The sequence below is a fragment of the Halichoerus grypus genome, chromosome 10 (genome assembly GCF_964656455.1).
Source record: "Halichoerus grypus chromosome 10, mHalGry1.hap1.1, whole genome shotgun sequence".
NCBI classification, from domain to species: domain Eukaryota; kingdom Metazoa; phylum Chordata; class Mammalia; order Carnivora; family Phocidae; genus Halichoerus; species Halichoerus grypus.
The window spans coordinates 111,358,306-111,378,817 of record NC_135721.1 but is presented as its reverse complement, the minus strand read 5'-3'; the positions used below and the strand labels follow the sequence as shown (position 1 = coordinate 111,378,817).

At 43.6% G+C, this 20,512-nt stretch overlaps 1 protein-coding gene across 1 annotated transcript in view; it reads left to right on the top strand.

Annotated features, from left to right (window-relative positions):
- EFCAB8 (EF-hand calcium binding domain 8) overlaps positions 1-19,463 on the top strand; it is a 67,203-nt gene extending 47,740 nt beyond the window's left edge. The window contains exons 21-27 of the mRNA XM_036093254.2: positions 3,712-3,933; positions 4,459-4,596; positions 11,255-11,423; positions 16,180-16,312; positions 17,495-17,699; positions 17,785-17,883; positions 18,846-19,463. Coding sequence (XP_035949147.2) covers positions 3,712-3,933; positions 4,459-4,596; positions 11,255-11,423; positions 16,180-16,312; positions 17,495-17,699; positions 17,785-17,883; positions 18,846-19,256 — 1,377 coding nt within the window. The 3' untranslated portion in view covers positions 19,257-19,463. The remainder of the gene's footprint in view (positions 1-3,711; positions 3,934-4,458; positions 4,597-11,254; positions 11,424-16,179; positions 16,313-17,494; positions 17,700-17,784; positions 17,884-18,845) is intronic.
- Positions 19,464-20,512: the final 1,049 nt, after the last annotated feature.

Sequence of the window (20,512 nt, the reverse complement as noted above, 5' to 3'; positions counted from 1 at the left end):
TGTAGCTTCAGCTTCTTCAGAAGGGGTCCCAGGCAGACCGTTAGTCCCCTCTGCTGTTGAGAACTGTCTGGGACCACTGGGGTGAGTGAGGCTGGAATGTCCAGCCTCAGTCCAGAAGCTCTTTCCAAAGCAGGCAGGGGACTATCTTTGAGGTCTCAGGGGCCAGGTGCAGAGTGTGAAAGGAATAGTGTTGCTTCCCTGCCTTCCAACCACACAGATCCTTCTCCGTCCTGCCCAGGGCGGGGCATCCTTCTGTGCCCACTCCTGACATTGACCACACAGCCCTGACCCCTCTCTGGCCATCATGCCCCTTCAGCCTGCCCATTTGAACTGTCGCAGGGCTGGTGCAGGAAGGGTTGGGAAGGAAGCCTCAGCTTTCCCCAGTTCAGAAATGGGAAATCTTTGTGGCACATCATTTTGGTGAATCCTGTGCAGGTATGAGGAATCACATTTTAAGATAATACTTAATGATCTGGAGTATGCTTGTGACAAAATTGTCTTTAAAAATGATAAATAATAACTCTTTGAGATTTATTTTTATATGCCTGTATGCGATATATATACAGAGGTATGGTTTTGGTTTTTAAACAAGACCAGGAGCATTTGAGATTGTAGTTCAGCTGTTTGCTTTTTTTTTTTTTTTAAACCTAGCAATGTAGAGTAGACAGCTTTTCCTCTCAGTACATATAAATATATCTACTCCATTCTTGTTAATAGCTTCATACAGAGGGCCAATCTATGCTTTTTTGAACCTAAAACTCATACAATTTGGTAGGCACCCTTTATGAAAAATAACACAGGGGCACCTGGGTGGCTCAGTTGGTTAAGCGACTGCCTTCAGCTCAGGTCATGATCCTGGAGTCCCGGGATCGAGTCCCACATCGGGCTCCCTGCTCGGCAGGGAGTCTGCTTCTCCCTCTGACCCTCCTCCCTCTCATGCTCTCTGTCTCTCATTCTCTCTCTCTCAAATAAATAAATAAAATCTTTAAAAAAAAAAAAAAAAAAAAAGAAAAATAACACAAAATTATTAATAAAAAACTAGATACAAAATGAAATTTATTTAGAATCAAAAGAAATGACAATTTTAAAATTTACAACTGACAATTATAACAGTCACCACATGTTGCTAATTCCTCCCTTGGAAGGGCCTTGAACTTGATCTTGAACTTTGCCTTAAGCTTTATGAACTTCTCTGGCAAATCTGTCCCCGACTGCAATATGTTTCTTTGGATTTGCCATAATTTATTTAATGAATGCCCAAATGATAGACATTTAACTTGTTCCTAGTTTTTTGCTATTATAAACAATGGTGCGGCTGAGATCCTTATAGATATTTCTGTGTAGTTAAACTAGATTTTCTAGAAGTGGGATTAAGGGGTCACCAAGTGAGCACAGTTTACATTTTGATGGGTGAAGCCAGTTTGTTTTCCAAGAAGACTGTGATGAGCTGCCTTCCCTCCAACAGTGTGTGAGTCTACCTTGTCCTTATACTAAGCCAATAATGGATATTAGCCTTTTCTTAATTTCTGCCACTCTGGTAGGTGGAAGTTTTTTTAAAAAAGTATTTCTTTGATTATTTGTAATACAGAGCTTTCTATATGTTTGTTAGACATTTACCTTTCTTTATTTCTTTCTCTTTCTTTTTTCTTTCTTTCTTTCTTTCTCTTTCTTTCTTTCTTTCTTTCTTTCTTTCTTTCTTTCTTTCTTTCTTTCTTTCTTTCTAAAGATTTTATTTATTTATTTGACAGAGAGGGAGAGAGAGAGAGAGAGAGAGCACACAAGCAGGGAAGCAGCAGAGGGAGAGGGAGAAGCAGGTTCCCCGAGGAGCAAGGAGCCCAACAGGGGGCTTGATCCCAGGACCCTGAGATCATGACCTGAGCCGAAGGCAGACACTTAACCAACTGAGCTGCCCCGGTGCCCCTTTCTTTCTTTCTCGCTCTCTTTCTTTCTTTGAGAGATAGAGAGTGTGTGCAAATGGGGAGGAGGGGTATAAGGAGAGGGAGAAAGAAATTTTAAGTAGACTCCATGCCCAGCGCAGAGCCCAGCGTGGTGCTTGATCCCACTACCGTAAGATCATGACCTGAGCCGAAATCAAGAGTCAGACGCTTAACCGACTAAGCCACCCAGGTGCCCCTAGACATTTGTATTTCTTCAATGAATTAAACATCCATTCATATCCTTTGTCTGTTCTTTTTCACATTAATTTCTTGGAGCTCCTTAGATGCTTTGGAAGTGAATCCTTTGCCTGTTGTGTATTTGCAGATAGTTTCACCTCATATGCCTTTGTGATATCACATTGACATTTTAGTTTTTGTCTAGCTATCTTTATTATTTTTCTTTGTGACAATGAAGAAAGGCATTGTTTATCCCAAGATCACAGAAAAATTTGTTATATTTTCTTCTAGTCATTTATAATTGTATATATATTTAGTCATCCTTCTGTCTGATCTGAGTAGTTTTGTGTATGGTGTAATGTATGAATCTAAAAATTTTTTCTAAATTGATAACCAGTTGTTCAAATGCCATTTATTGCATAGTTTATCTTTTCTCCACTGGCTTGAGATTCTTTCATTCTTATATAGTATTACAGTCTTCTATTTCTGGGATCTCTCTTCTTTCACTGGTATTTTTGTCTATTCTTGCATGTATATTTCATAACTTAAAAAATGTGATAAAAGTCTTTATAGACAATGCATTAAGATCTTCATGGTGATTATTTCTGGGTATTGGAATTCTGTGGGTGATTTTAATTTCTTCTCATCTGTCTGTGCTGTCCACATTTTGCATTGTGTGCAAGTATACTTGCATAAAGTGGGGGAAATGCTTGCCCTTTGTTTTTGGTTTAGGGACTCCTGGTTTTGTGACCCTGACCCCTGGACCATCAGGAAGCAGATTAAGCATTTTGTTTTGGACATGTATGATAATAAGGATAATTGAGAGTTTTTGCTGTTGGTGAAATGTTTTGGGGACACACAAGTCACCACACTGTAATTTCTTTCTTTCCTTCCTTCCTTCCTTCCTTCCTTCCTTCCTTCCTTCCTTCCTTCCTCTCTCTCTTTCTTTTAGAGAGAGAGAGCAGGGGGAGGAACAGAGAGAATCTTAAGCAGACTCCGCACTGAGCACGGAGTCCAATGCGGGGCTCAATCTCACGACATTGAGATCACGACCCTGAGATCACGACCTGAGCTGAAACCAAGAGTCGGATGCTTAGCCAGCCGTACCACCCAGGCGCCCCAAACCACACTGTAATTTCTGACAGCAGGAATGGGGCAGAGGGAGAGATCTCAAGCAGACTCCCCGCTGAGCGCAGAGCCTGATGTGGGGCTCAATCTCATGACCCTGAGATCATGACCTGAGCTGAAATCATGAGAGGCCGCTTAACCAGCTGAGCCACCCTTGTATGTCTTCTTCAACAAACATTCACTGATCACGTGCCATGTATCAGGCACCCCTGTAGTTGCTGAGGATAAAATAGTGAACAAAAAATGACACAAGCCCCTGCGCACAAGGAGCTCATAGTGCACCGAAATGGTCCTTGTTACCAGCGAGGTAGGAGGAGTGGTGGATGGTCACCATTCTCACTGGGCATCGAGGAAACTGGGGGGCGGGGTGGGGGTGGTGACTTGCCCAGACCGCTCAGCACCACGTGACTGTGGCCAGGGTGAGTCCCAGCTCACAGCACTGCTGAGCGGGCCCGCCTCTCTTGCACAGATCATCTTCCTGCAGACCAGGCCTCGCCAGCCACACGTAGCCGTCCTGCTGAGCAGCTGCATCGACGGCCACATCTATGCCTGGTCCATCCACGGGGGCGGAGGCCTGCTGGGGAAGTTCCCTGTGGACTTCCTAAGCCAGGGGGATGTGGTCGTGGGTGCCATGGCCACGGACGAAAAAGACTTGATCCTTGTCACAGGGGATTGTAAAGGATACATCAAGGTGAGGAAGACCTGGCTTGAGATGGAGGGGCTGGTGGCAGCCAAGCTCTGAGCACCTCTTTGCTGTGTGTGGCGCTAGCCTAGTCCCTACTCCCTCTGGGTAATGGTTTCATTTGTAAAACGGTGGGCAGTAGAAGTCCTCTTCTGCTGTGGTGTGCCCAGGAAACGAGTGAGGACGTGGCTCCAAAGGGCCGTCCAAGAAGCCTCTCCCGGTGGGTCCCCTACTCCATTGTTCTCTTCCTGCCACTCTCTCACCCCCAGCTGTGTGATCACCTGTCTCAGGAGCTGACTTCATGCTTTGTGGTGAGACATGAGGCAAGAGTGTCTTGTCCTTGCGCTGGTCATACCCTCTCTGCATGCCAGCTAAGGGGTCTGGCCTAGAAGATCCTGAGGGCCCCTTCTGACCCTGAGTGTCTGTGAGTGCTCACACCTCAGAGTAAAGAGAAATAGTCTGGGAGGGGCCCACCATGTGAGTTGGTGTTGGTGTCAAGGGGTGCTGGGCCACTAACCCACATTTTGTGCCTAGATCTGGGACATCAAGGATTACTGCACATTCACTGACAGGTGGTCATCTCAACCCAGTGGAACAAACAAGTTCCAGTTCTTAATTCCTGAACGGGTCCAGATCAACCTCCCACACTACATCCCCTTGGAGGAGAAGGAGGTAGGAAGATTACTGGAGGAATTTGAACCACACTCATGAGCTGCGGCCACGGTTCTCTTACTATACTAAGATTCTGAGTCTTTCATGTTTCTCATTCAAGGTAGTCTGGTTGATGTGGGACAGTTTTTGTTAGCCAGAAGTCACCATTACCCAGTAAAACCCAAGTCTACACACACCAAATATAGCCACATGCATACACTTGCACATGAACACACACACCCCTTCCATGGGCTTTAATCTTTGCGATGAGGGCCCTGGGGTCATGGATTCTTTTTAAAATAATGAAAATATTTGGGACAGCTGGCTGGCTTAGTCAGTAGAGCATGCAACTCTTGATCTCAGGGTTGTAAGTTGAGCCAACGTTAGGTGTAGAGATTACTTAAAAATAAAATCTTTAAAAAATTAATGAAAATATCTATGTATTTTCTTGAGTAGGTAATATATTTACATAGTTCAAAAATCACTTGATATTTCCCTAATGACTAATGAAGTTGAGCACCTTTACCTTAGTTATCAGGAAAATGCAAATTAAAACCACAATGTGATACTACTACACATCCACCAGAATGACTAAAACTAAAAAGATAGGCAATACCAAGTGTTGACAAGGATGTAGGTCAACTGAAATTTCTATTGCTGGCAGGAATGTAGATTGGTATAATCACTTTGGGGAACTGTTTGGCCATAATTGCTAGAACTGAATATATGTCTACACTATGATCCAGCAATTCCACTTCTAGGTTTATACCCAAGAGAAGCCTATGCTCTAAGATATAATGAATAAAAACATTAATAGAATTACTATTTGTAATAACTCTGCATATGAAATAACCAAAATGCCCATCAACGTAGACTTGAAAAATAAATTGCACTATACACATTGTACAGAATAATATTGGGCATTAGAAATGAATGATCTGCAACTATTTATTACAAAATGGGTAATTATTTGAACAATGTAAGTGAAAGAAGTCAGACACTAAGAGAGTATATATGGTAAGTTTTATAGTTCCATCTATATAAAGTACAAAAAGAGACAAAACAAAGGTAACCTATTAGAAGCGATTATCTTTGTGTGGGGCATGGAGTGGCTAGAAGGAGTCATGAGCGGGGCTTGGGGGCTGACAATGTTTCATAATCTGGGTCTGGCTACGCAGTTGTATTTGGCATGTAAAAATTTATACAGTGGTACATTTATGAATGTACATTTTCCTATATGTATGTTATACATCAATGAAGATTTAAAAACTCAGGGAGTGGAGAAGGCTTATAGTGAGAACTCTAAGTCCTACTCCTGTCTCCTCCCCGCCCCCCCCACCAAACCAGTTCTTCTTGTTTCACTTCTATTGATTTTTGGTGATTCTTCCAGTATTTATTTATGCAAAGAGAAATGTGTACAGTTATTTCCTCCTTATTTTTGCATGAAAGTAGCATGCCATACACACTGGTGCTCACCTTGCTTTTCTTATTCCATAATATATCTTGGAGATATATTATCTTTGCATATGAGTACATTTTTCTTTATAGCTGTGCAGTAAGCCATGGATATATTAATGATATAGTTCCCTTTGAAGGGAAATTGAGGTTGTTTTCAATCTTTTGTTCTTAAACAAAAGTGAATAGTGAATGTTGTTTCATATGTGTGAAAAGTATGTCTGAAGGATAAATTCCTGGAAATGGGATTTCTAGATCAAGGGGTAGTATGCACTTGTGGTTTTGATAGCCATCTTGCAGTCTTAGTTACCTTTTGAATCTCTGCACAAAGATAACTAGGTCTAGTCTGGTTTTAGTAAATCTGTTGGGAATTACTCACCCGTGGGTTTAATAGATGAGGAATCTGTAATGTTAATACAATCATTATAACAACAACAATAAGTGTCATTTTTATATTTATTTGAGAGAGAGAGAGAGAGAGAGAGAGAGCATGGGGGGGGGAGGGGCAGAGGGAGAGGGAGAGGCAAACTCGCTACTAAGCAGGGAGCCCGACACGGGGCTTGATCCCAGGACCTCGAGATCATGACCTGAGCCAAAGGCAGCCGCTTAACCAACTGAGCCACCCAGGCACTCCAGTGTCATTTATTTACTGCTTACTGTGGTTTAAGAATTGTGATAAGTGCTTTTATGTATTCTCTCACTGGCTCTCCATGATAGCTCTGTGAGGGAGATGTTACTTTTCCGATGAGGAAGATAAAACTGAAGAGCTGGAAGGACCTGTCTTAAGTTCACACAACTGCTGATGTTGGATCTGGGAGTAAACCCAAGTCTGTCTGACTCCAGAACCTGTGCTCTTGACCATGTTATAATGATATATTTTAAACAAATTGGGATTATATTGTGTGTAACTAGAATTTCCTATATTATCAAACATTCTTAAAGATCAGACTTTCTAATGATTAAGTCATATTTGCTTTATAGAGGTACAGTCATTTATTTAACTTATTGTCAGACTTTAGATCATTTTTTAATTTTTTATTATCAAAAAAGTGATAGAAAATGGATACATTCTTAGAAAGATATGAACTGGGACGCCTGGGTGGCTCAGTCGGTTAAGCGTCTGCCTTCGGCTCGGGTTGTGATCTCAGGGTCCTGGGATTGAGTCCCGCATCAGGCTCCCTGCTTGTTGGGGAGCTTGCTTCTCCCTCTCCTTCTGCTGCTCCCCCTGCTTGTGCTCTCTCTCTGTCAAATAAATAAATAAAAAAAAGAAAGAAGGAAAGATATGAACTACCAGAGTGGGCTCAAAAAAAAAAAAAAATAGAAAATATAAAGAAATAGAAAATTTGAATATCTCAAGTAAAGAGATTGAATCAGTAATAAAACTTCCCACAAAGAAAAGCCCAGGTACAGATGACTTTACTGGTGAATTCTACTAAATAATTAAAGAAGAATTAATGTCAATTCTTCAAGAATTCTTGCCAAATAGTTTTCTATGAGGCCAATATTACCTTGATACTATAACCAGACAAGGACATCATAAGAAAATAAAACTACATCTCTTGTGAATATAGATGCAAATATCACCAATAAAATATTAGCAAATTGAATCCAGCAACATATGAAAAGGATTACATATCATGGCCAAGTGAGACTTCCCAAGAATGCAAGGTTGGTTTAATATCCAAAATCAATTAATGTAATATACTGTATTACATGAATAAGAACAAAAGACACATAATCATCTCAATAGATGCAGAAACAGCATTTGAGAAAAGCCAACGCCTTTTCCTGATAAAAATGCTCAATCAACAAGGAGTAGAAGGGAACTTCCTTAACCTGATAAAGTCCATCAGCAAAAAGCAGCTACTATCATATTTAATGGTGAAAGATTAAACTTTTCCTCCTAAGATGAAGAACAAGATGAGGATGTCTGCTCTTGCCACTTCCTCTAATGTTTTACCAGCAGGGCAAGTAGGCAAGAAAATGAAATAAAAGGCATCCAGCTTACAGTAGCATCAAAAAGAATAAAATATTTAGGGATGAATTTACAAAAGTAGTGCAAAACTTGTATTATGAAGACTTCAAAACACTGTTGAAAAAAATTGAAGACAAATTAAATAAATGGAAAAATATTCCATGTTCATGGATTGGAAGATTTAATCTTGTTAATATAGCAGTATTTGCCAAGTTAATTCAATGTAATCTATTAAAATCCCAGCTTCTTATTTTACAGAAATTGACAAACTGATTCTAGAATTCATATGGAAATACAAGTGACCTAGAATAGTTCAAAAATCTTGAAAAAGGACAGAGTTGGAAAACTCACACTTCCCAACTTCAAAACTTACTCTGAAGCTACAGTGAAAATAGTGTGGTACCAGCATTAGGGTAGACATATAGGTCAATGAAATAGCATTAAGAGTGGAAAAATAAACTCTCACATTTATGGTCAATTGATTTTTGGCAAAGGTGCCAAAACAATCAAATGGAGGAAAGAATAGTCTTTTTAAACAAATGATGCTGGGAAAACTGGATATCCACATCGGAAGAATGAACATATAACATAGAGAAGAACATACCTCACAACATACACAAAAATTAACTTCAATGGTCATGGACCTAAATGGAAGAGTTAAAATTATAAGACTCTTAGAAGAAAGCATAGGGAGAAATCTGCATGACTCTGGGTTAGGCAATATTTCTTAAATATGATGCAAAACCATGAGCAACAAAAGGAACAAATAAATTGAATTTTGTCAAATTTAAAAACTTTTGGCCTACAAAAGATACCATTAAAAAAGGGAAAAGGTGACATATAGAATAGAAGAAAATATTTGCAAATCATATATATGATAAGAAACCAGTATCCAGACTATTCGAAGAATTCTTACACATCAACAATAAAAAGACAAATAACCCAGTTAAAAATGGGCAAAGGATCTACATAGACATTTCTTCAAGAAGATATACAAATCACCAATAAGTATATGAAAAGATGTTGAACATCATTAGGAATTAGGGAAATTCATATCAAAACAGTAATGAGATCCCACTTCGCACTCATTAGGATGGCTGTAGATAATAAATGTTGGCCAAGATGTGGGTAAATTGGAACTCTCAAACATTGCTGGTAAGAACATAAGGTGGTACAGCCACTTTGGAAAACAGTTTAACAGTTTCTCAGAAAGTTAAACATAGAGTTACCATATGACCCAGCAATACATCCAAGACAAATGAAGATGTGTCCACACAAAATCTTAAATGTGGGTGTTTATAGCAGCATTAGTTGTAATAGCCAAGAAGTGAAAGCGACCCACATGTCCACAACGGATGAATGGATAAGTAAAGTAATGAAGTACGGATACACGCCGTAGCACCATGTACCTTGAAAACATGCTAAGTGAAAGAAACCAGTCACACAAAGGACCACATATTGTCTGATTCCACTTACACCAACTGTGGGATGCTGAAATGATCTAAAATCAATCATGATGGTGGTTGCAAACTCTGTGAATATACTAAAAATCACCAAAGCAAGCCCTTTAAATGGGTAAATTGTATGTGAATTATATTTCAATAAAGCTGTGTTTAAAAGCTATAAAAATGATAGAGCAGTTTTTCTTTTTCACAAATCTTTTTGTTGTTATTTGTAGTTGTTTATCTGCACATCTGGTAATTTATCTCATGGAAATAGTATGTAAAGCAACATAAATCTTTCTAAGGCCTTTACTGTGTACTGCCAAACTGCACTCCCAAAGTTTATAGTTTTGCACTTCTAATATTTTGCTTTATCCTTGCCAGCATAAAGTATTTATTATTAGCGGTATTCATCCAAGTGAGGTTTCCTTGGGTCGATAGAGTGCCTTGCTTATAGAAGGCATTCAATAAATAAATGTTTGAAGTGAAAAAAAAACCCTTTGGCTGATTTTTAGATGCCAATGGTTTTCTTTTATTTTAATGAAGATATCTTTGCTTATTAGTGATGTTGACATTTTATTGGCCATGTATGGTTTTGTGAATTGTCTCTTCACGTCCTCTGTCCATTCTTCTATTGTGGTAACCATCTTTTGTAAGTGATGTATAATCCTTTTTAAACATATTAAAAATATTAACTTATTATCTGTCATATGTATTACCAATATTTCCCCCCAATTGTTCATTTGCCTTTTAATTTTATTTATGATGATTTTAAGATTATAATTTTTTTTTCCGGTCAAGCCAATTTTTCTTCCCATTGTGGTATTTCCCATTGTCAATCACTTTCTTTTTCAGAGGTAAGCTAAATACTCCTATTTTCTTTTGGATGTTTTGCAGTTTCATTAAAAAGAATTCTTTGACCCTTTTAGTGTTTCTTTAGTTGTTTTTTTAAATTTTTAAAAAATGTTTATTCTAAGTAGGCTCCATGCCCAACATGGGGCTCGAACTCCCAACACTGAGATCGAGCATTGCATGCTCTGCCAACTGAGCCAGCCAGGCGCCCTAGCGTTTCTTTAGTTGTAAGAAACACAACAATGGTTGAAGTTTCTCTGGATAGTTTATCCGGTATTCCAGCACTTTTTTATGGGTCATGCTCTCTATTACCACAAATTTTCCTGCCACTCTTACATACGGATGTTTTATGTAAATGTATGTTGGTTTCTGAGCTTTCTGTCATCTCCCATGTTCTGTTTAAAATTTTTATATTGTGACTTAACATACTTGAATATGGTAAAAATACATCCCCTTTCAATATTGTTTTATTTAAAACAGTCCTGGTTATTTTTACTCATTTTCCAGTTAAGTAGAGTTCATCCTTTCATAGTGAATGTGATCTATCACTCCCTTGCTCACCCTGTTCTATTCCCAGTGCCCCGCTGAATAATTTTAGAAGAAGACCTGGTTCTTGTCCTAGCCTCACCACTTTCTAGCTATGTGGCTTTGGACTCACTTCTCTCCTCTGTGAAATGGTGAGACTCACACATCCTATAAGGTTGTTATGATGTTCAAATAGAATAATCTGTATAGAAGCAGTTGGTAAGCAATATAGCAAATGCAGATGCATTTTTATGATTTTACCAAAGGGACCAGTGAAGGCCAGACAAGTGCCAGGACTTACCTAAATTAATGTGGGAACATGTCTAGAACTAGAACCCTGGGACATGGGCCAGGGGACTGTGACCTAGGATCCTTATAGAGGGCTCGACTGCCTCCAGTATAAGTAGTTCTCCTGTACTGTCCCCTACAGGTCGTGGCTGGCCAGACCATTTCCCTGGTTCCCCCCAAGCTTCTGAATACCTGGAAGGGCCATTTGGATAGTGTGGCAGACATCCTGTATGTGGATAGCTTCCAGCTGGTTGTCAGTGCTGGCCAGGACTGTGACGTCAAGGCTTGGAAACTCTCCGGTGACACCATTGGTATGGGTCCTGCTGAAGGTCAGCCATGCCACATGGCCCAGCATGGCCCTGTCCCTGTTAGAACCTAAGCTCGCATCAACCTTATATCCTGTGGGGTGGGGTTTCAGGCCACAGAAGCTGTCTCTGCTCAAATAGTATCACAGGATGTGAGTCTTTCCAGTTGTCCGTTCAGCAGTCTGTCCAGTCATCCATCAACTGTCCATCCACCCACTCACCACCCACCCGAAATTATTTGCCTGTGTATATTTTTGCAAATCATATATCTGAGAAGGCACATTCCTTTCTCTTTTTAAAAATAAACTTGTTGAGTTATAACATACATAAAGAAAAGCACACAAACCAAAAGGGTTCAGCTTGTGAATTTTCAGAAAGTAAATACATACCCATATAGCCATCACATAAAAAGCATCTTATGCTTTCTTACACTTAGTACTTTCATGGTCTATCTCTCAACTCTTCTGCCTGGCCCCCAGCCTTCATTGTATGGCCACCATAAACCCTGTGAAGGCCTGAGGGAAAGAGTTGGCGGGTAGCTGCAGACTTGCCCTGTGGCTGGAACATCCTGGGTTATAATCTGTCATGTCATGTGAGGCTGTTAAAAGTTCACTAAGGACTCATCTGATTTCTCCTCCTCCATGGAGGGTTCATCCTCCTCTCATTACTCTGTCAGGGTTGAAAGCAGCTTTGGTCTCTTGTCTCTTATCAAAGGCTTATTCCTTTCTGAATTAGTTCACTTAGGTTTCCTTGCATTTCAGCTCTTATATGCGTAAAAACTTTCTATTTTTAATTTCTTTCTCTCTATGATGAAATTCCTCATCTTCTACTTTATATTCTTGAACATTTTGATCAAAGTTATTTTAAAGTCTTTGATAATTCCAATATCTGGTTCACTTCTGGGTCTGTTTCTATTGCCTATCATTTCTGTTGGTTCAAAACGTGACAGAGTAACAAGGACCGGATTTACATTCCCACTTTAAAAGACTAAAAGCATGAACAAAATATATATAACAGTTTCCAGACATTAGACAGCAGGCAGCAAAGAATAGTAATTCCTGAGGTATAATTTATAATAATATATTATAAATAAAATAATATACAGAATTAGTATAAATTATATATAATATATACATTTGTAATATTATAAATTATATATAATACAATATAGATATATTATACTATATAATGTATATAAATATTATGAATATACTTCATGTGTCACAAAAGGTAGAAGAAAACATCAGCATGTTAAAGAGAGAACTGAAATATATATAAAAAGACCCAAATTGAAATTAGAAATTAAAAACAACAATATCTGAGATAAAAATACACTGGATAGGGTGAATAGCAGATTAGATACTATGGAAGAAAAGATTAGTGACTATGAAGACATAGTAATAGAAACTGAAAAAAAGACTGAATAAGTTGACATTTTAAGTGTATGACATGATGATTTGGTATATGGGTACATTGTGAAATATTACCACAATCAAGATAATACATCTATTACCTCACATAATTACTAATTTTTTTTTTCTGGTGGTGAGAACACTTAATATCTACTCTCTTAGCAAATTTCAAGTATGCAATATAGTATTGTTAACTGCAGTCACCATGCTGTACATTAGATTCCCAGAACTTAATTCATCTTATAACTGCAAGTTTGTACCCTTTTGCCCACATGACTTTTCAATCTATCTCCGTCCTTATATTTAAATGTGCTTCTTTTGCAGAGCATTATTTTGAGTCCTATTATTTTCATCCTGTCTGACAATCTTTGCCTTTTAATTGGATATTTAGTCCAATCAAATTGATATTTGTTTTCTGCTCTTTGTTCCTTTATTCTTTGTTTTCTGCCTTCTTTTGGATTAATCAAGTATTTAAAACAATTATCTTGTTTTATTCCTTTATTAGGTTTTTAATTGTATGTTTTTATAATATTCTTTAGTGGTTACTCTAGAGATTATAATACGCACTCTTGACCTGATACCACTGCTTGTGCAAGAATCTTACTTTCTTCTTCCCACTGCTCCTTCCCTTGCTCATGCTCTCTCTCTCTCAAATACATAAATAAAATCTTAAAAAGAAAAAAAGAGTCAGTAGCTTAACTGACTGAGCTACCCAGGCATCTGTGCTAGTGTTTAATTCTTTAAGCTTTTATTTATCTGAAAACATCTTTATTTTGCCTTAAAATGTTAAGACTATTTTACTGGACATAGAATTCTCAGCTGGAAGTTTATTTTCATTACTTAAAAAAAAAGATTTTTCCATCATCTCTGGCTTCTATATTTTCTTTTGAAAAGTCAGTTGTAAGTTGATTATTTATTTACTTTTTTAAAAAAAGATTTTATTTATTTATTTGACAGAGAGAGACACACAGAGAGAGGGAACACAAGCAGGGGGACTGGGAGAGGGAGAAGCAGGCTTCCCACGGAGCAGGGAGCCCGATGCGGGGCTCGATCCCAGGACCCTGGGATCACGACCTGAGCCAAAGGCAGACGCCCAACCGACTGAGCCACCCAGGCGATATTTTGTTTTTTTTTTGAGAGAGAGAGTATGTGAGTGGGGTGGAGTGGGGAGGGGCAGAGGGAGAGGGAGAGAATCTCAAGCAGAATCCGCTTAGGCAGACTCCAACATGGGGCTTGATCTCATGACCCTGAGATCATGACCTGAGCCAAAATCAAGAATCTGTTGCTTAACTGACTGAACCACCCAGATGCCCCATAAATTGATACTTTGATGGTAATTTTTATTTTTTCTCTGACTGCTTTTGGTTTTCAGCAGTTTGACTATGATGTGCCTAAGTGTGGTTTTATTTGTGTTCATTCTGCTCGGAGTTCACTGATCTTTTTCAACCTGTGGGCTGCTATTTTTCATCAGTTTAAAAAATTTGTCAAAGATTATCTCTTCAGTACTGCTTTTGCCCATCCTCCCTCTCCTCCCATTGTGGAGTTTCAGTTACATGTATGTTAGGACATTTGACTCTGTCCCATGTATCTCTCCTATTCTGTTCTGTTCTCTCCGTTTTTTTGTTTTTTGTTTTTTCTTTTTTTTTTTAAATTTTTACTCATAAGAGCTTTCTTTTTTTTTTTTTTTAAAGATTTTATTTATTTATTCATGAGAGACAGAGAGAGAGAGAGAGAGGCAGAGGGAGAAGCAGGCTCCCAAGGAGCAGGGAGCCCGATGCGGGACTCAATCCCGGGTCTCTGGGATCATGACCTGAGCCGAAGGCAGACGCTTAACCATCTGAGCCACCCAGGCGCCCTGTTTTTTGTTTTTTTCAATCTCTGCATTCCAGTTTGGATATTTTCTGCTGACCTGCCTTCCAATTCATTAATCCCGTCTTCTTCTGTATGCAGCCTGCTATTCCATTCAGTTAATTCTTTTTTTTTTTTTAAGATTTTATTTATTTATTTGACAGAGAGAGACACAGCGAGAGAGGAAACACAAGCAGGGGGAGTGGGAGAGGGAGAAGCAGGCTTCCTGCGGAGCAGGGAGCCCGATGCAGGGCTCGATCCCAGGACCCTGGGATCATGACCTGAGCCAAAGGCAGACGCTTAACGACTGAGCCACCCAGGCACCCCAGTTAATTCTTTTTTTAAAAAAAGATTTTATTTATTTATTTGACAGAGAGAGATAGCGAGAGCAGGAACACAAGCAGGGGGAGTAGGAGAGGGAGAAGCAGGTTTCCTGCTGAGCAGGGAGCCTGATGCAGGGCTTGATCCCAGCCAAAGGCAGACGCTTAACGACTGAGCCACCCAAGTGCCCCACATTCAGTTAATTCTTAATTTTGTATTTTTTTTCCCTCAAATACCCATTTGGTTCTTTCCTATAGACTCCAATTCATTGTTGAAATTCTTCTTTTCCTTCACTTTGTTCATATTTTCTGTTATTTAACTATTTATAATAGTTATTTTAAAGTTTTATCTCATAGCTCCAATGTCAGAGTTATCTGTGGGTCTGATTCTAATGCCTATTTCTTTTTTTTTTATTATTGGTTATACTTTCCTGTCTTTTTACATGTTATATGCATAAAAAAAATCCACCCCTCCCAAACCCCCCAAAACAAAAACAACCCCCTCACCACCACCAAAACTAAAACCGAATCCAAAACGAAACCGGAGACTTTTCTGGACTTTGTATAAAAGAACCACAGAGACTGAAATTGGCATGATTTCCCTCCAGTGCATGTGCTCGTTCCTCTGTATTGGGCTGTTCATCTCACTGCAGTCAGAAACTGAGCTGGGTTGGGTCTGGACTGCCGCTTTCGGTAGACTCGGTTTGCTTCTGTCTTCCATCGTGAAGTCTGTCTCAAGGGTGAAGTTTGTTGTGTTTGCTAAAGGCTCCTTCCTCTAGTGGGACTTTGTCTCCCAACAACCTCATTCTATCTGTCTAGCCCAACTTCCAGGCCCTCAGTGCCCCTAGTGCTCAGCAAATGTCCTGTGGGTAACACAGCGATGCAGGTGGAACTCCACTAGATTTGGTCCATCCTGCCAGCCAGAATGGCTCTCAGAAGCCTATATGGGGGGCAGGATGCTTTGGCCTGTGCTCCAAGTATATTCTAGGGCTAGTGTCTGGTTCCTTCAGGTATTTGTTGAGTAGCGGCATAATGCCTGGCATGTGGTAAGCATCATGAGGTGCAGGCCGAGGGTAAGGGGTTTCTAGCTGACCCTTGAGGGTGGAGGGTGAAGGGCAGAAGGATCAGAGGAGGGGAGGTAGACTAGTTCTTGTTACTGAGCTGGGTCTGGTTAAATCACAGGGACATTTGGCCTGAGTGTTTGGAAAAGGTTGCAGGATGTTCAGATCGTTGGTGATCTTGAAGTGAGAAAAAGCTCAGAGGAGGAGGCTCACTCTACCGATGCTGCCCAGAAGGCCTTCCGTCCAGAGCTGCAGTGAGTTAGCCCAAGGAGGGGGATGCTGGGAGCCTCCCTGCAGGTCCTGGGCAGCCTCATCTGGGTTGGGTAGTGCTGGGCATCTTTGGGGAGGGCCTTCAGAAAGCCAGAGGCTTGGGACCTGCAGAAACTTGAGTATACGGGTGGCCGCTATGACCTACGAGCCCAGCTCAGCTGGAAGTTTGAATGGTACAAACCAGCAGAAAATGCAAAAAGGCAAGCCCTTCGATGGGCCCCGGCTCCAGAGCCGTGTCCAGATTAGCCAGGGCTGGCTTCCCTGCCGAGGCCATTTCTATGTGGCTAGAGATCCCTGGTAGGAGAGTGCCCGGGGCTCTGGTCCTGACCAGACGCTTGTGTTATTTCCCTGATTCATGGGGAAGTCAGGCTGCTGCTTGCAGCTTCTTTCCTCTCCAGGTTCCTCCTCCACCATGTCCCACTCTTACTCCTGACCAAGTCTCAGAGAATTTGGGGTCATTCCAAGAAATATTTATTGAGGTCCTGCTGAGTACCAGACTCTGTGCCAGTTTCTAGAGATCACAAACAATCCAGACACAGGTCCTGCCCCAGAGAACTTACAGTCCCCTTGGGGAAACGGACATGCAAACTCATGGCTACTGTTTTATATGGTAAGCGATGGGACTGTTAAGAACAGGAATGGCTCAGAGGACAGTCACCTCATTGGGTGGATCAAGTAAAAAAAGCTTCATAGGAGAAGAGATTTTTTGGAGTTGGGTCTTGATATGTAAGTAGGAGTTTTCCAGGCACCCGTACTGTCCTTGGGGCTCCTCTCCTCTTGTTGAGGCATACATCTCTACAGTCCCGTGTGGGGTTAGCAAACAAGGCAGGGGCAGGGTTTCCCTGGGAGGGAGAGGATGTTTAAATATTTCACAAGGGGCGGCCCAGGTAAGGTCAAGATGGGGTGTCGGGCCTCCATGGAGGGGGGAAGCACAGGGTGGTAGGAAAGGTTGCAGGACTTGTCGGGGGTCAGTTTAATCTGGGCTTTGCTAACATTCCCTGGACACTTGTTTAATGATGGGCCCCGGGCAGTAGGGCCTCAGGGGAGGGATGAGAAGTGTGGGAGAGGATCAGGCCCAGGAGGGAGAAGCCCTCTTGGGGTCCATGGGAAGGCTGCCCCACCTTGTGGTGTGAGGGCATCTTATGAAGGAAAGCCCCTTACATCAGGGAGGAGCGGGCTCTGGCCGAGGCCCTGGTGTACCAGCGGCGGGAGCAGGTGGTGCTCATGGCTCTCCTGAACGGGAAGGCAGACGCCGAGGCTGAGGCGTGGGCTAAGCTGCAGAAGATCACCCAGACGTCCCCGTGGGCTGGGGAGCGCTCCCCGGAAGACATTGAGCACAGCTGGTGCAAGTGGGAGTCCAAGGGCAAGCAGGTGAGGCTGCGTGGGGGACCCAGGGGCAGAGAGGGGCCCACCACAGTCAGCCCCGAGGCTTCACTCTCGCCCGTGGTGCCCGCAGATGAGCAAAGTTGTGGGAGCAGCGTACAAGCCCAAGGACCGGTCGCGGAGTTCCCGACTCCTGTCCACCCACGTGCAGTATGACTGGATGAAGCACCAGGTGAGGCAGGGCGGGGCTTGCTCCCTGAGATGCTGGTGTGGGAGGCTGGGGAGCCCCTCTCCATTGACAGCCCATCCACAGCCACCCTTGTGCCCACAGGGCCCTCCAGTCGGGGACAGGGGAGCGTCAGTCCCTTAACAGAATGCTGGGCCACAGGCAGCTCTGGGATGAAGCTGGTCTGGCTGGTGTATTTGCCGAGGCCCTGGTTGAGGCCATGGACACAGGTTTTGTCTCTGAGGACACACCTCATTGGGCCTACAGGAGGAGGTTCTCTGTGGGCCTGGTACTTTTGATAGACTTCAAAGAATTTCCCAGAGTCTGTGGCTCTGCGTTAGGTTGTTTGTCCGCCTCCGGTCCCGTGGGCCGCCCCAGAGCAGACACAGGGTCTGGTGCCATGTAAGGGATGGAGGGAATGGGAGGGCCCTCTGCTTGGGGAAAGAAAAAGGGAGCCGGGGATTTTGCAGGACAGCTACGAGTCCCATCCTGCCTCTTGCCTGGGCAGACTCCAGCCTCCTCCAGAGGCGTCTGCCATTAGCGCTTCCTCCCTCGGTGGTGGGCACTTAAAGCGAGAGAACCCCTCTGTCCTGGGTGGGGAGAGGTCAGTGAGAAGGGGGAGCTGCTCAGCATTCCCGCCTTCTAGAGATGGGCCTCAAAGTGCAGCCTGGTGAGTGCCGACAGGAGAGGTGGGGGCCCTACTCGGGTCCCTCTTGAGGCGTCATTCTAAAGATGAGGACAGTCCCGCGCCGACCACAAAGTGTTGTTGCCAGCCCCAGGAGAAGGGCTAGGTGCCAGGCCTGGCACACAGTGAGCTTGCAGTGCCAGCAGGCTGTGGAGAGGAAAAACCTCCAGAAACTTCTGGAGACTTCTTTTGTCCAGGAAGACCCCAGGGCCCATGCTTCCTGTGAGCCTGCTCTTGGTCCTGAGTGAAACACCCAAACTCCCCTGCTCTGTTTCCCCCCCAGATTTCACCTCAGATCTACCAAAGCCTGCACTTCAACGGACTGTCACCCACCCACACACCTGACCTAGTGCTTCACAACCTTCTAGAGCAGCAGGGCCCGCACAGCCACCTGGCAGCTCATCACAGCCACAAGGACCCGGATCCTGATAGGGACACCAGCTCGTCTGCCACCTCCCTCTCCCTCAGCGACACCCTCACCCTGACAGCCTCAGGCTCTGGGTTCCTGGAGTCTGCCTTGTCCAGCTCCCCGTACCTCCAGGCCTCCCCCTCGGTCCTGTCCCAGGCATCCAGGTACATTGTGCAGAGGTCGGCGACCCCCATGCCTGCTGCCTCATCCGTCGAACTGCTCTCAAGACCTCTGAAGGCCACCCTTCAGTCCTCCACGAAGAAGAGCTACCGCATCCGGTTCTAAGGTGGCCCACCCTCTCTCCAGTCCTCCAGCGCAAGGCCCAGGCCCACGGGCGTCCTGTCTGTCCCTGGCTTATTACCCCTGCTAGACCCAGAAGATAGAGACCTTCTTCTATTGACCTCCTTCTTTACCAGAGTCCTGGAGAAGAAAATAAATATTTGCAGATATCGGAGTCCCATAGGCCAGGAGGTTGGGTTGTGTGTCCCTTGCCACCTTAGACACCAGGCTGTGTCTGACATTGGGCCATGTTCCCCCCCACCAGGCCCTGGCTGGATGCAGGGGAGAGTCCCCTCCCCCAGGACACCTGGGGCAGCCGTCTGGCAGGTGAAGCATAGGGCCGGGACCTCGAAGGCTCCGTGGTGATGCGGCTGGTGGGTCACGCCGCTGGGCTGAGCTGTTTGCTTCTGAAACGTGGTTCAGCCTCATGGCTAGAGTGAGGCTCGGCAGCCATCTGGAGGTGGTGGTGGCTGTGTGTCTCCTGCCCTGCTGTGTGTCTGTCCTCCTCTGCCATTAGGCACTCGCCATAGGGAACTCTGCATTTACAAACTGTCTGCCCCTCCTGCAAGGGAGGCCCCGAGGTGTGGTGGAGGGCACCTTGGCCTGGCTCTGTCGCTTTGGACCCAGGTTTTTCTGAGCCAAAGCCCTTGATCCTTCCACTGTGTGCTGCTCTGGGCAGCGTCTTGGGTGGAGAACTCAGGGTGGGTAGGGCGGTGGTAAAAGCAGTGGCAGGACCAAGGCCTCTGCCCAGAGGTGGGGGGAAGACCATGGGGGAGGGGTGGGTAGAGGGGGGGATGGGATGTGGCGATTACCAGGCCTCAGGGGATTTTCTTAAAGGCCTCTGCAGAGCCCTTGCCTGGAGGGAGATTCAGGGTCCTTTAGGAGCTGAAATCCTGACTTAGGGGCCGTCTGGCTGGACACTAGGGGTCAGGATAGGTCAACCTCGGTCAACCTTCCACCTGACTCTGCCATTCGGTGAACCCTCCCCCCAGTAGGACCCAGCCCTGCTACAGCAGCATTTTACTGCCTCTACCCACACGTTTCGGTGTAGGTACACTGCAGGCACTGAAGAAAATTACCGTCGGAGTCTCACCTCCTACTCGGGCAGCAGCTAACTGTGAGCATTTGTCTCCGGCCACGGGAGGTCGCTGACGGCCCCTCCAGCGGGCAGGCTCCCCTGATGCAGAATCCCAGGCCCAGAAGCACCACCTACAGTGACGTGTCTCTCCTGCTGCTCACACCCAGCCCCTCCTGGCCTGAGC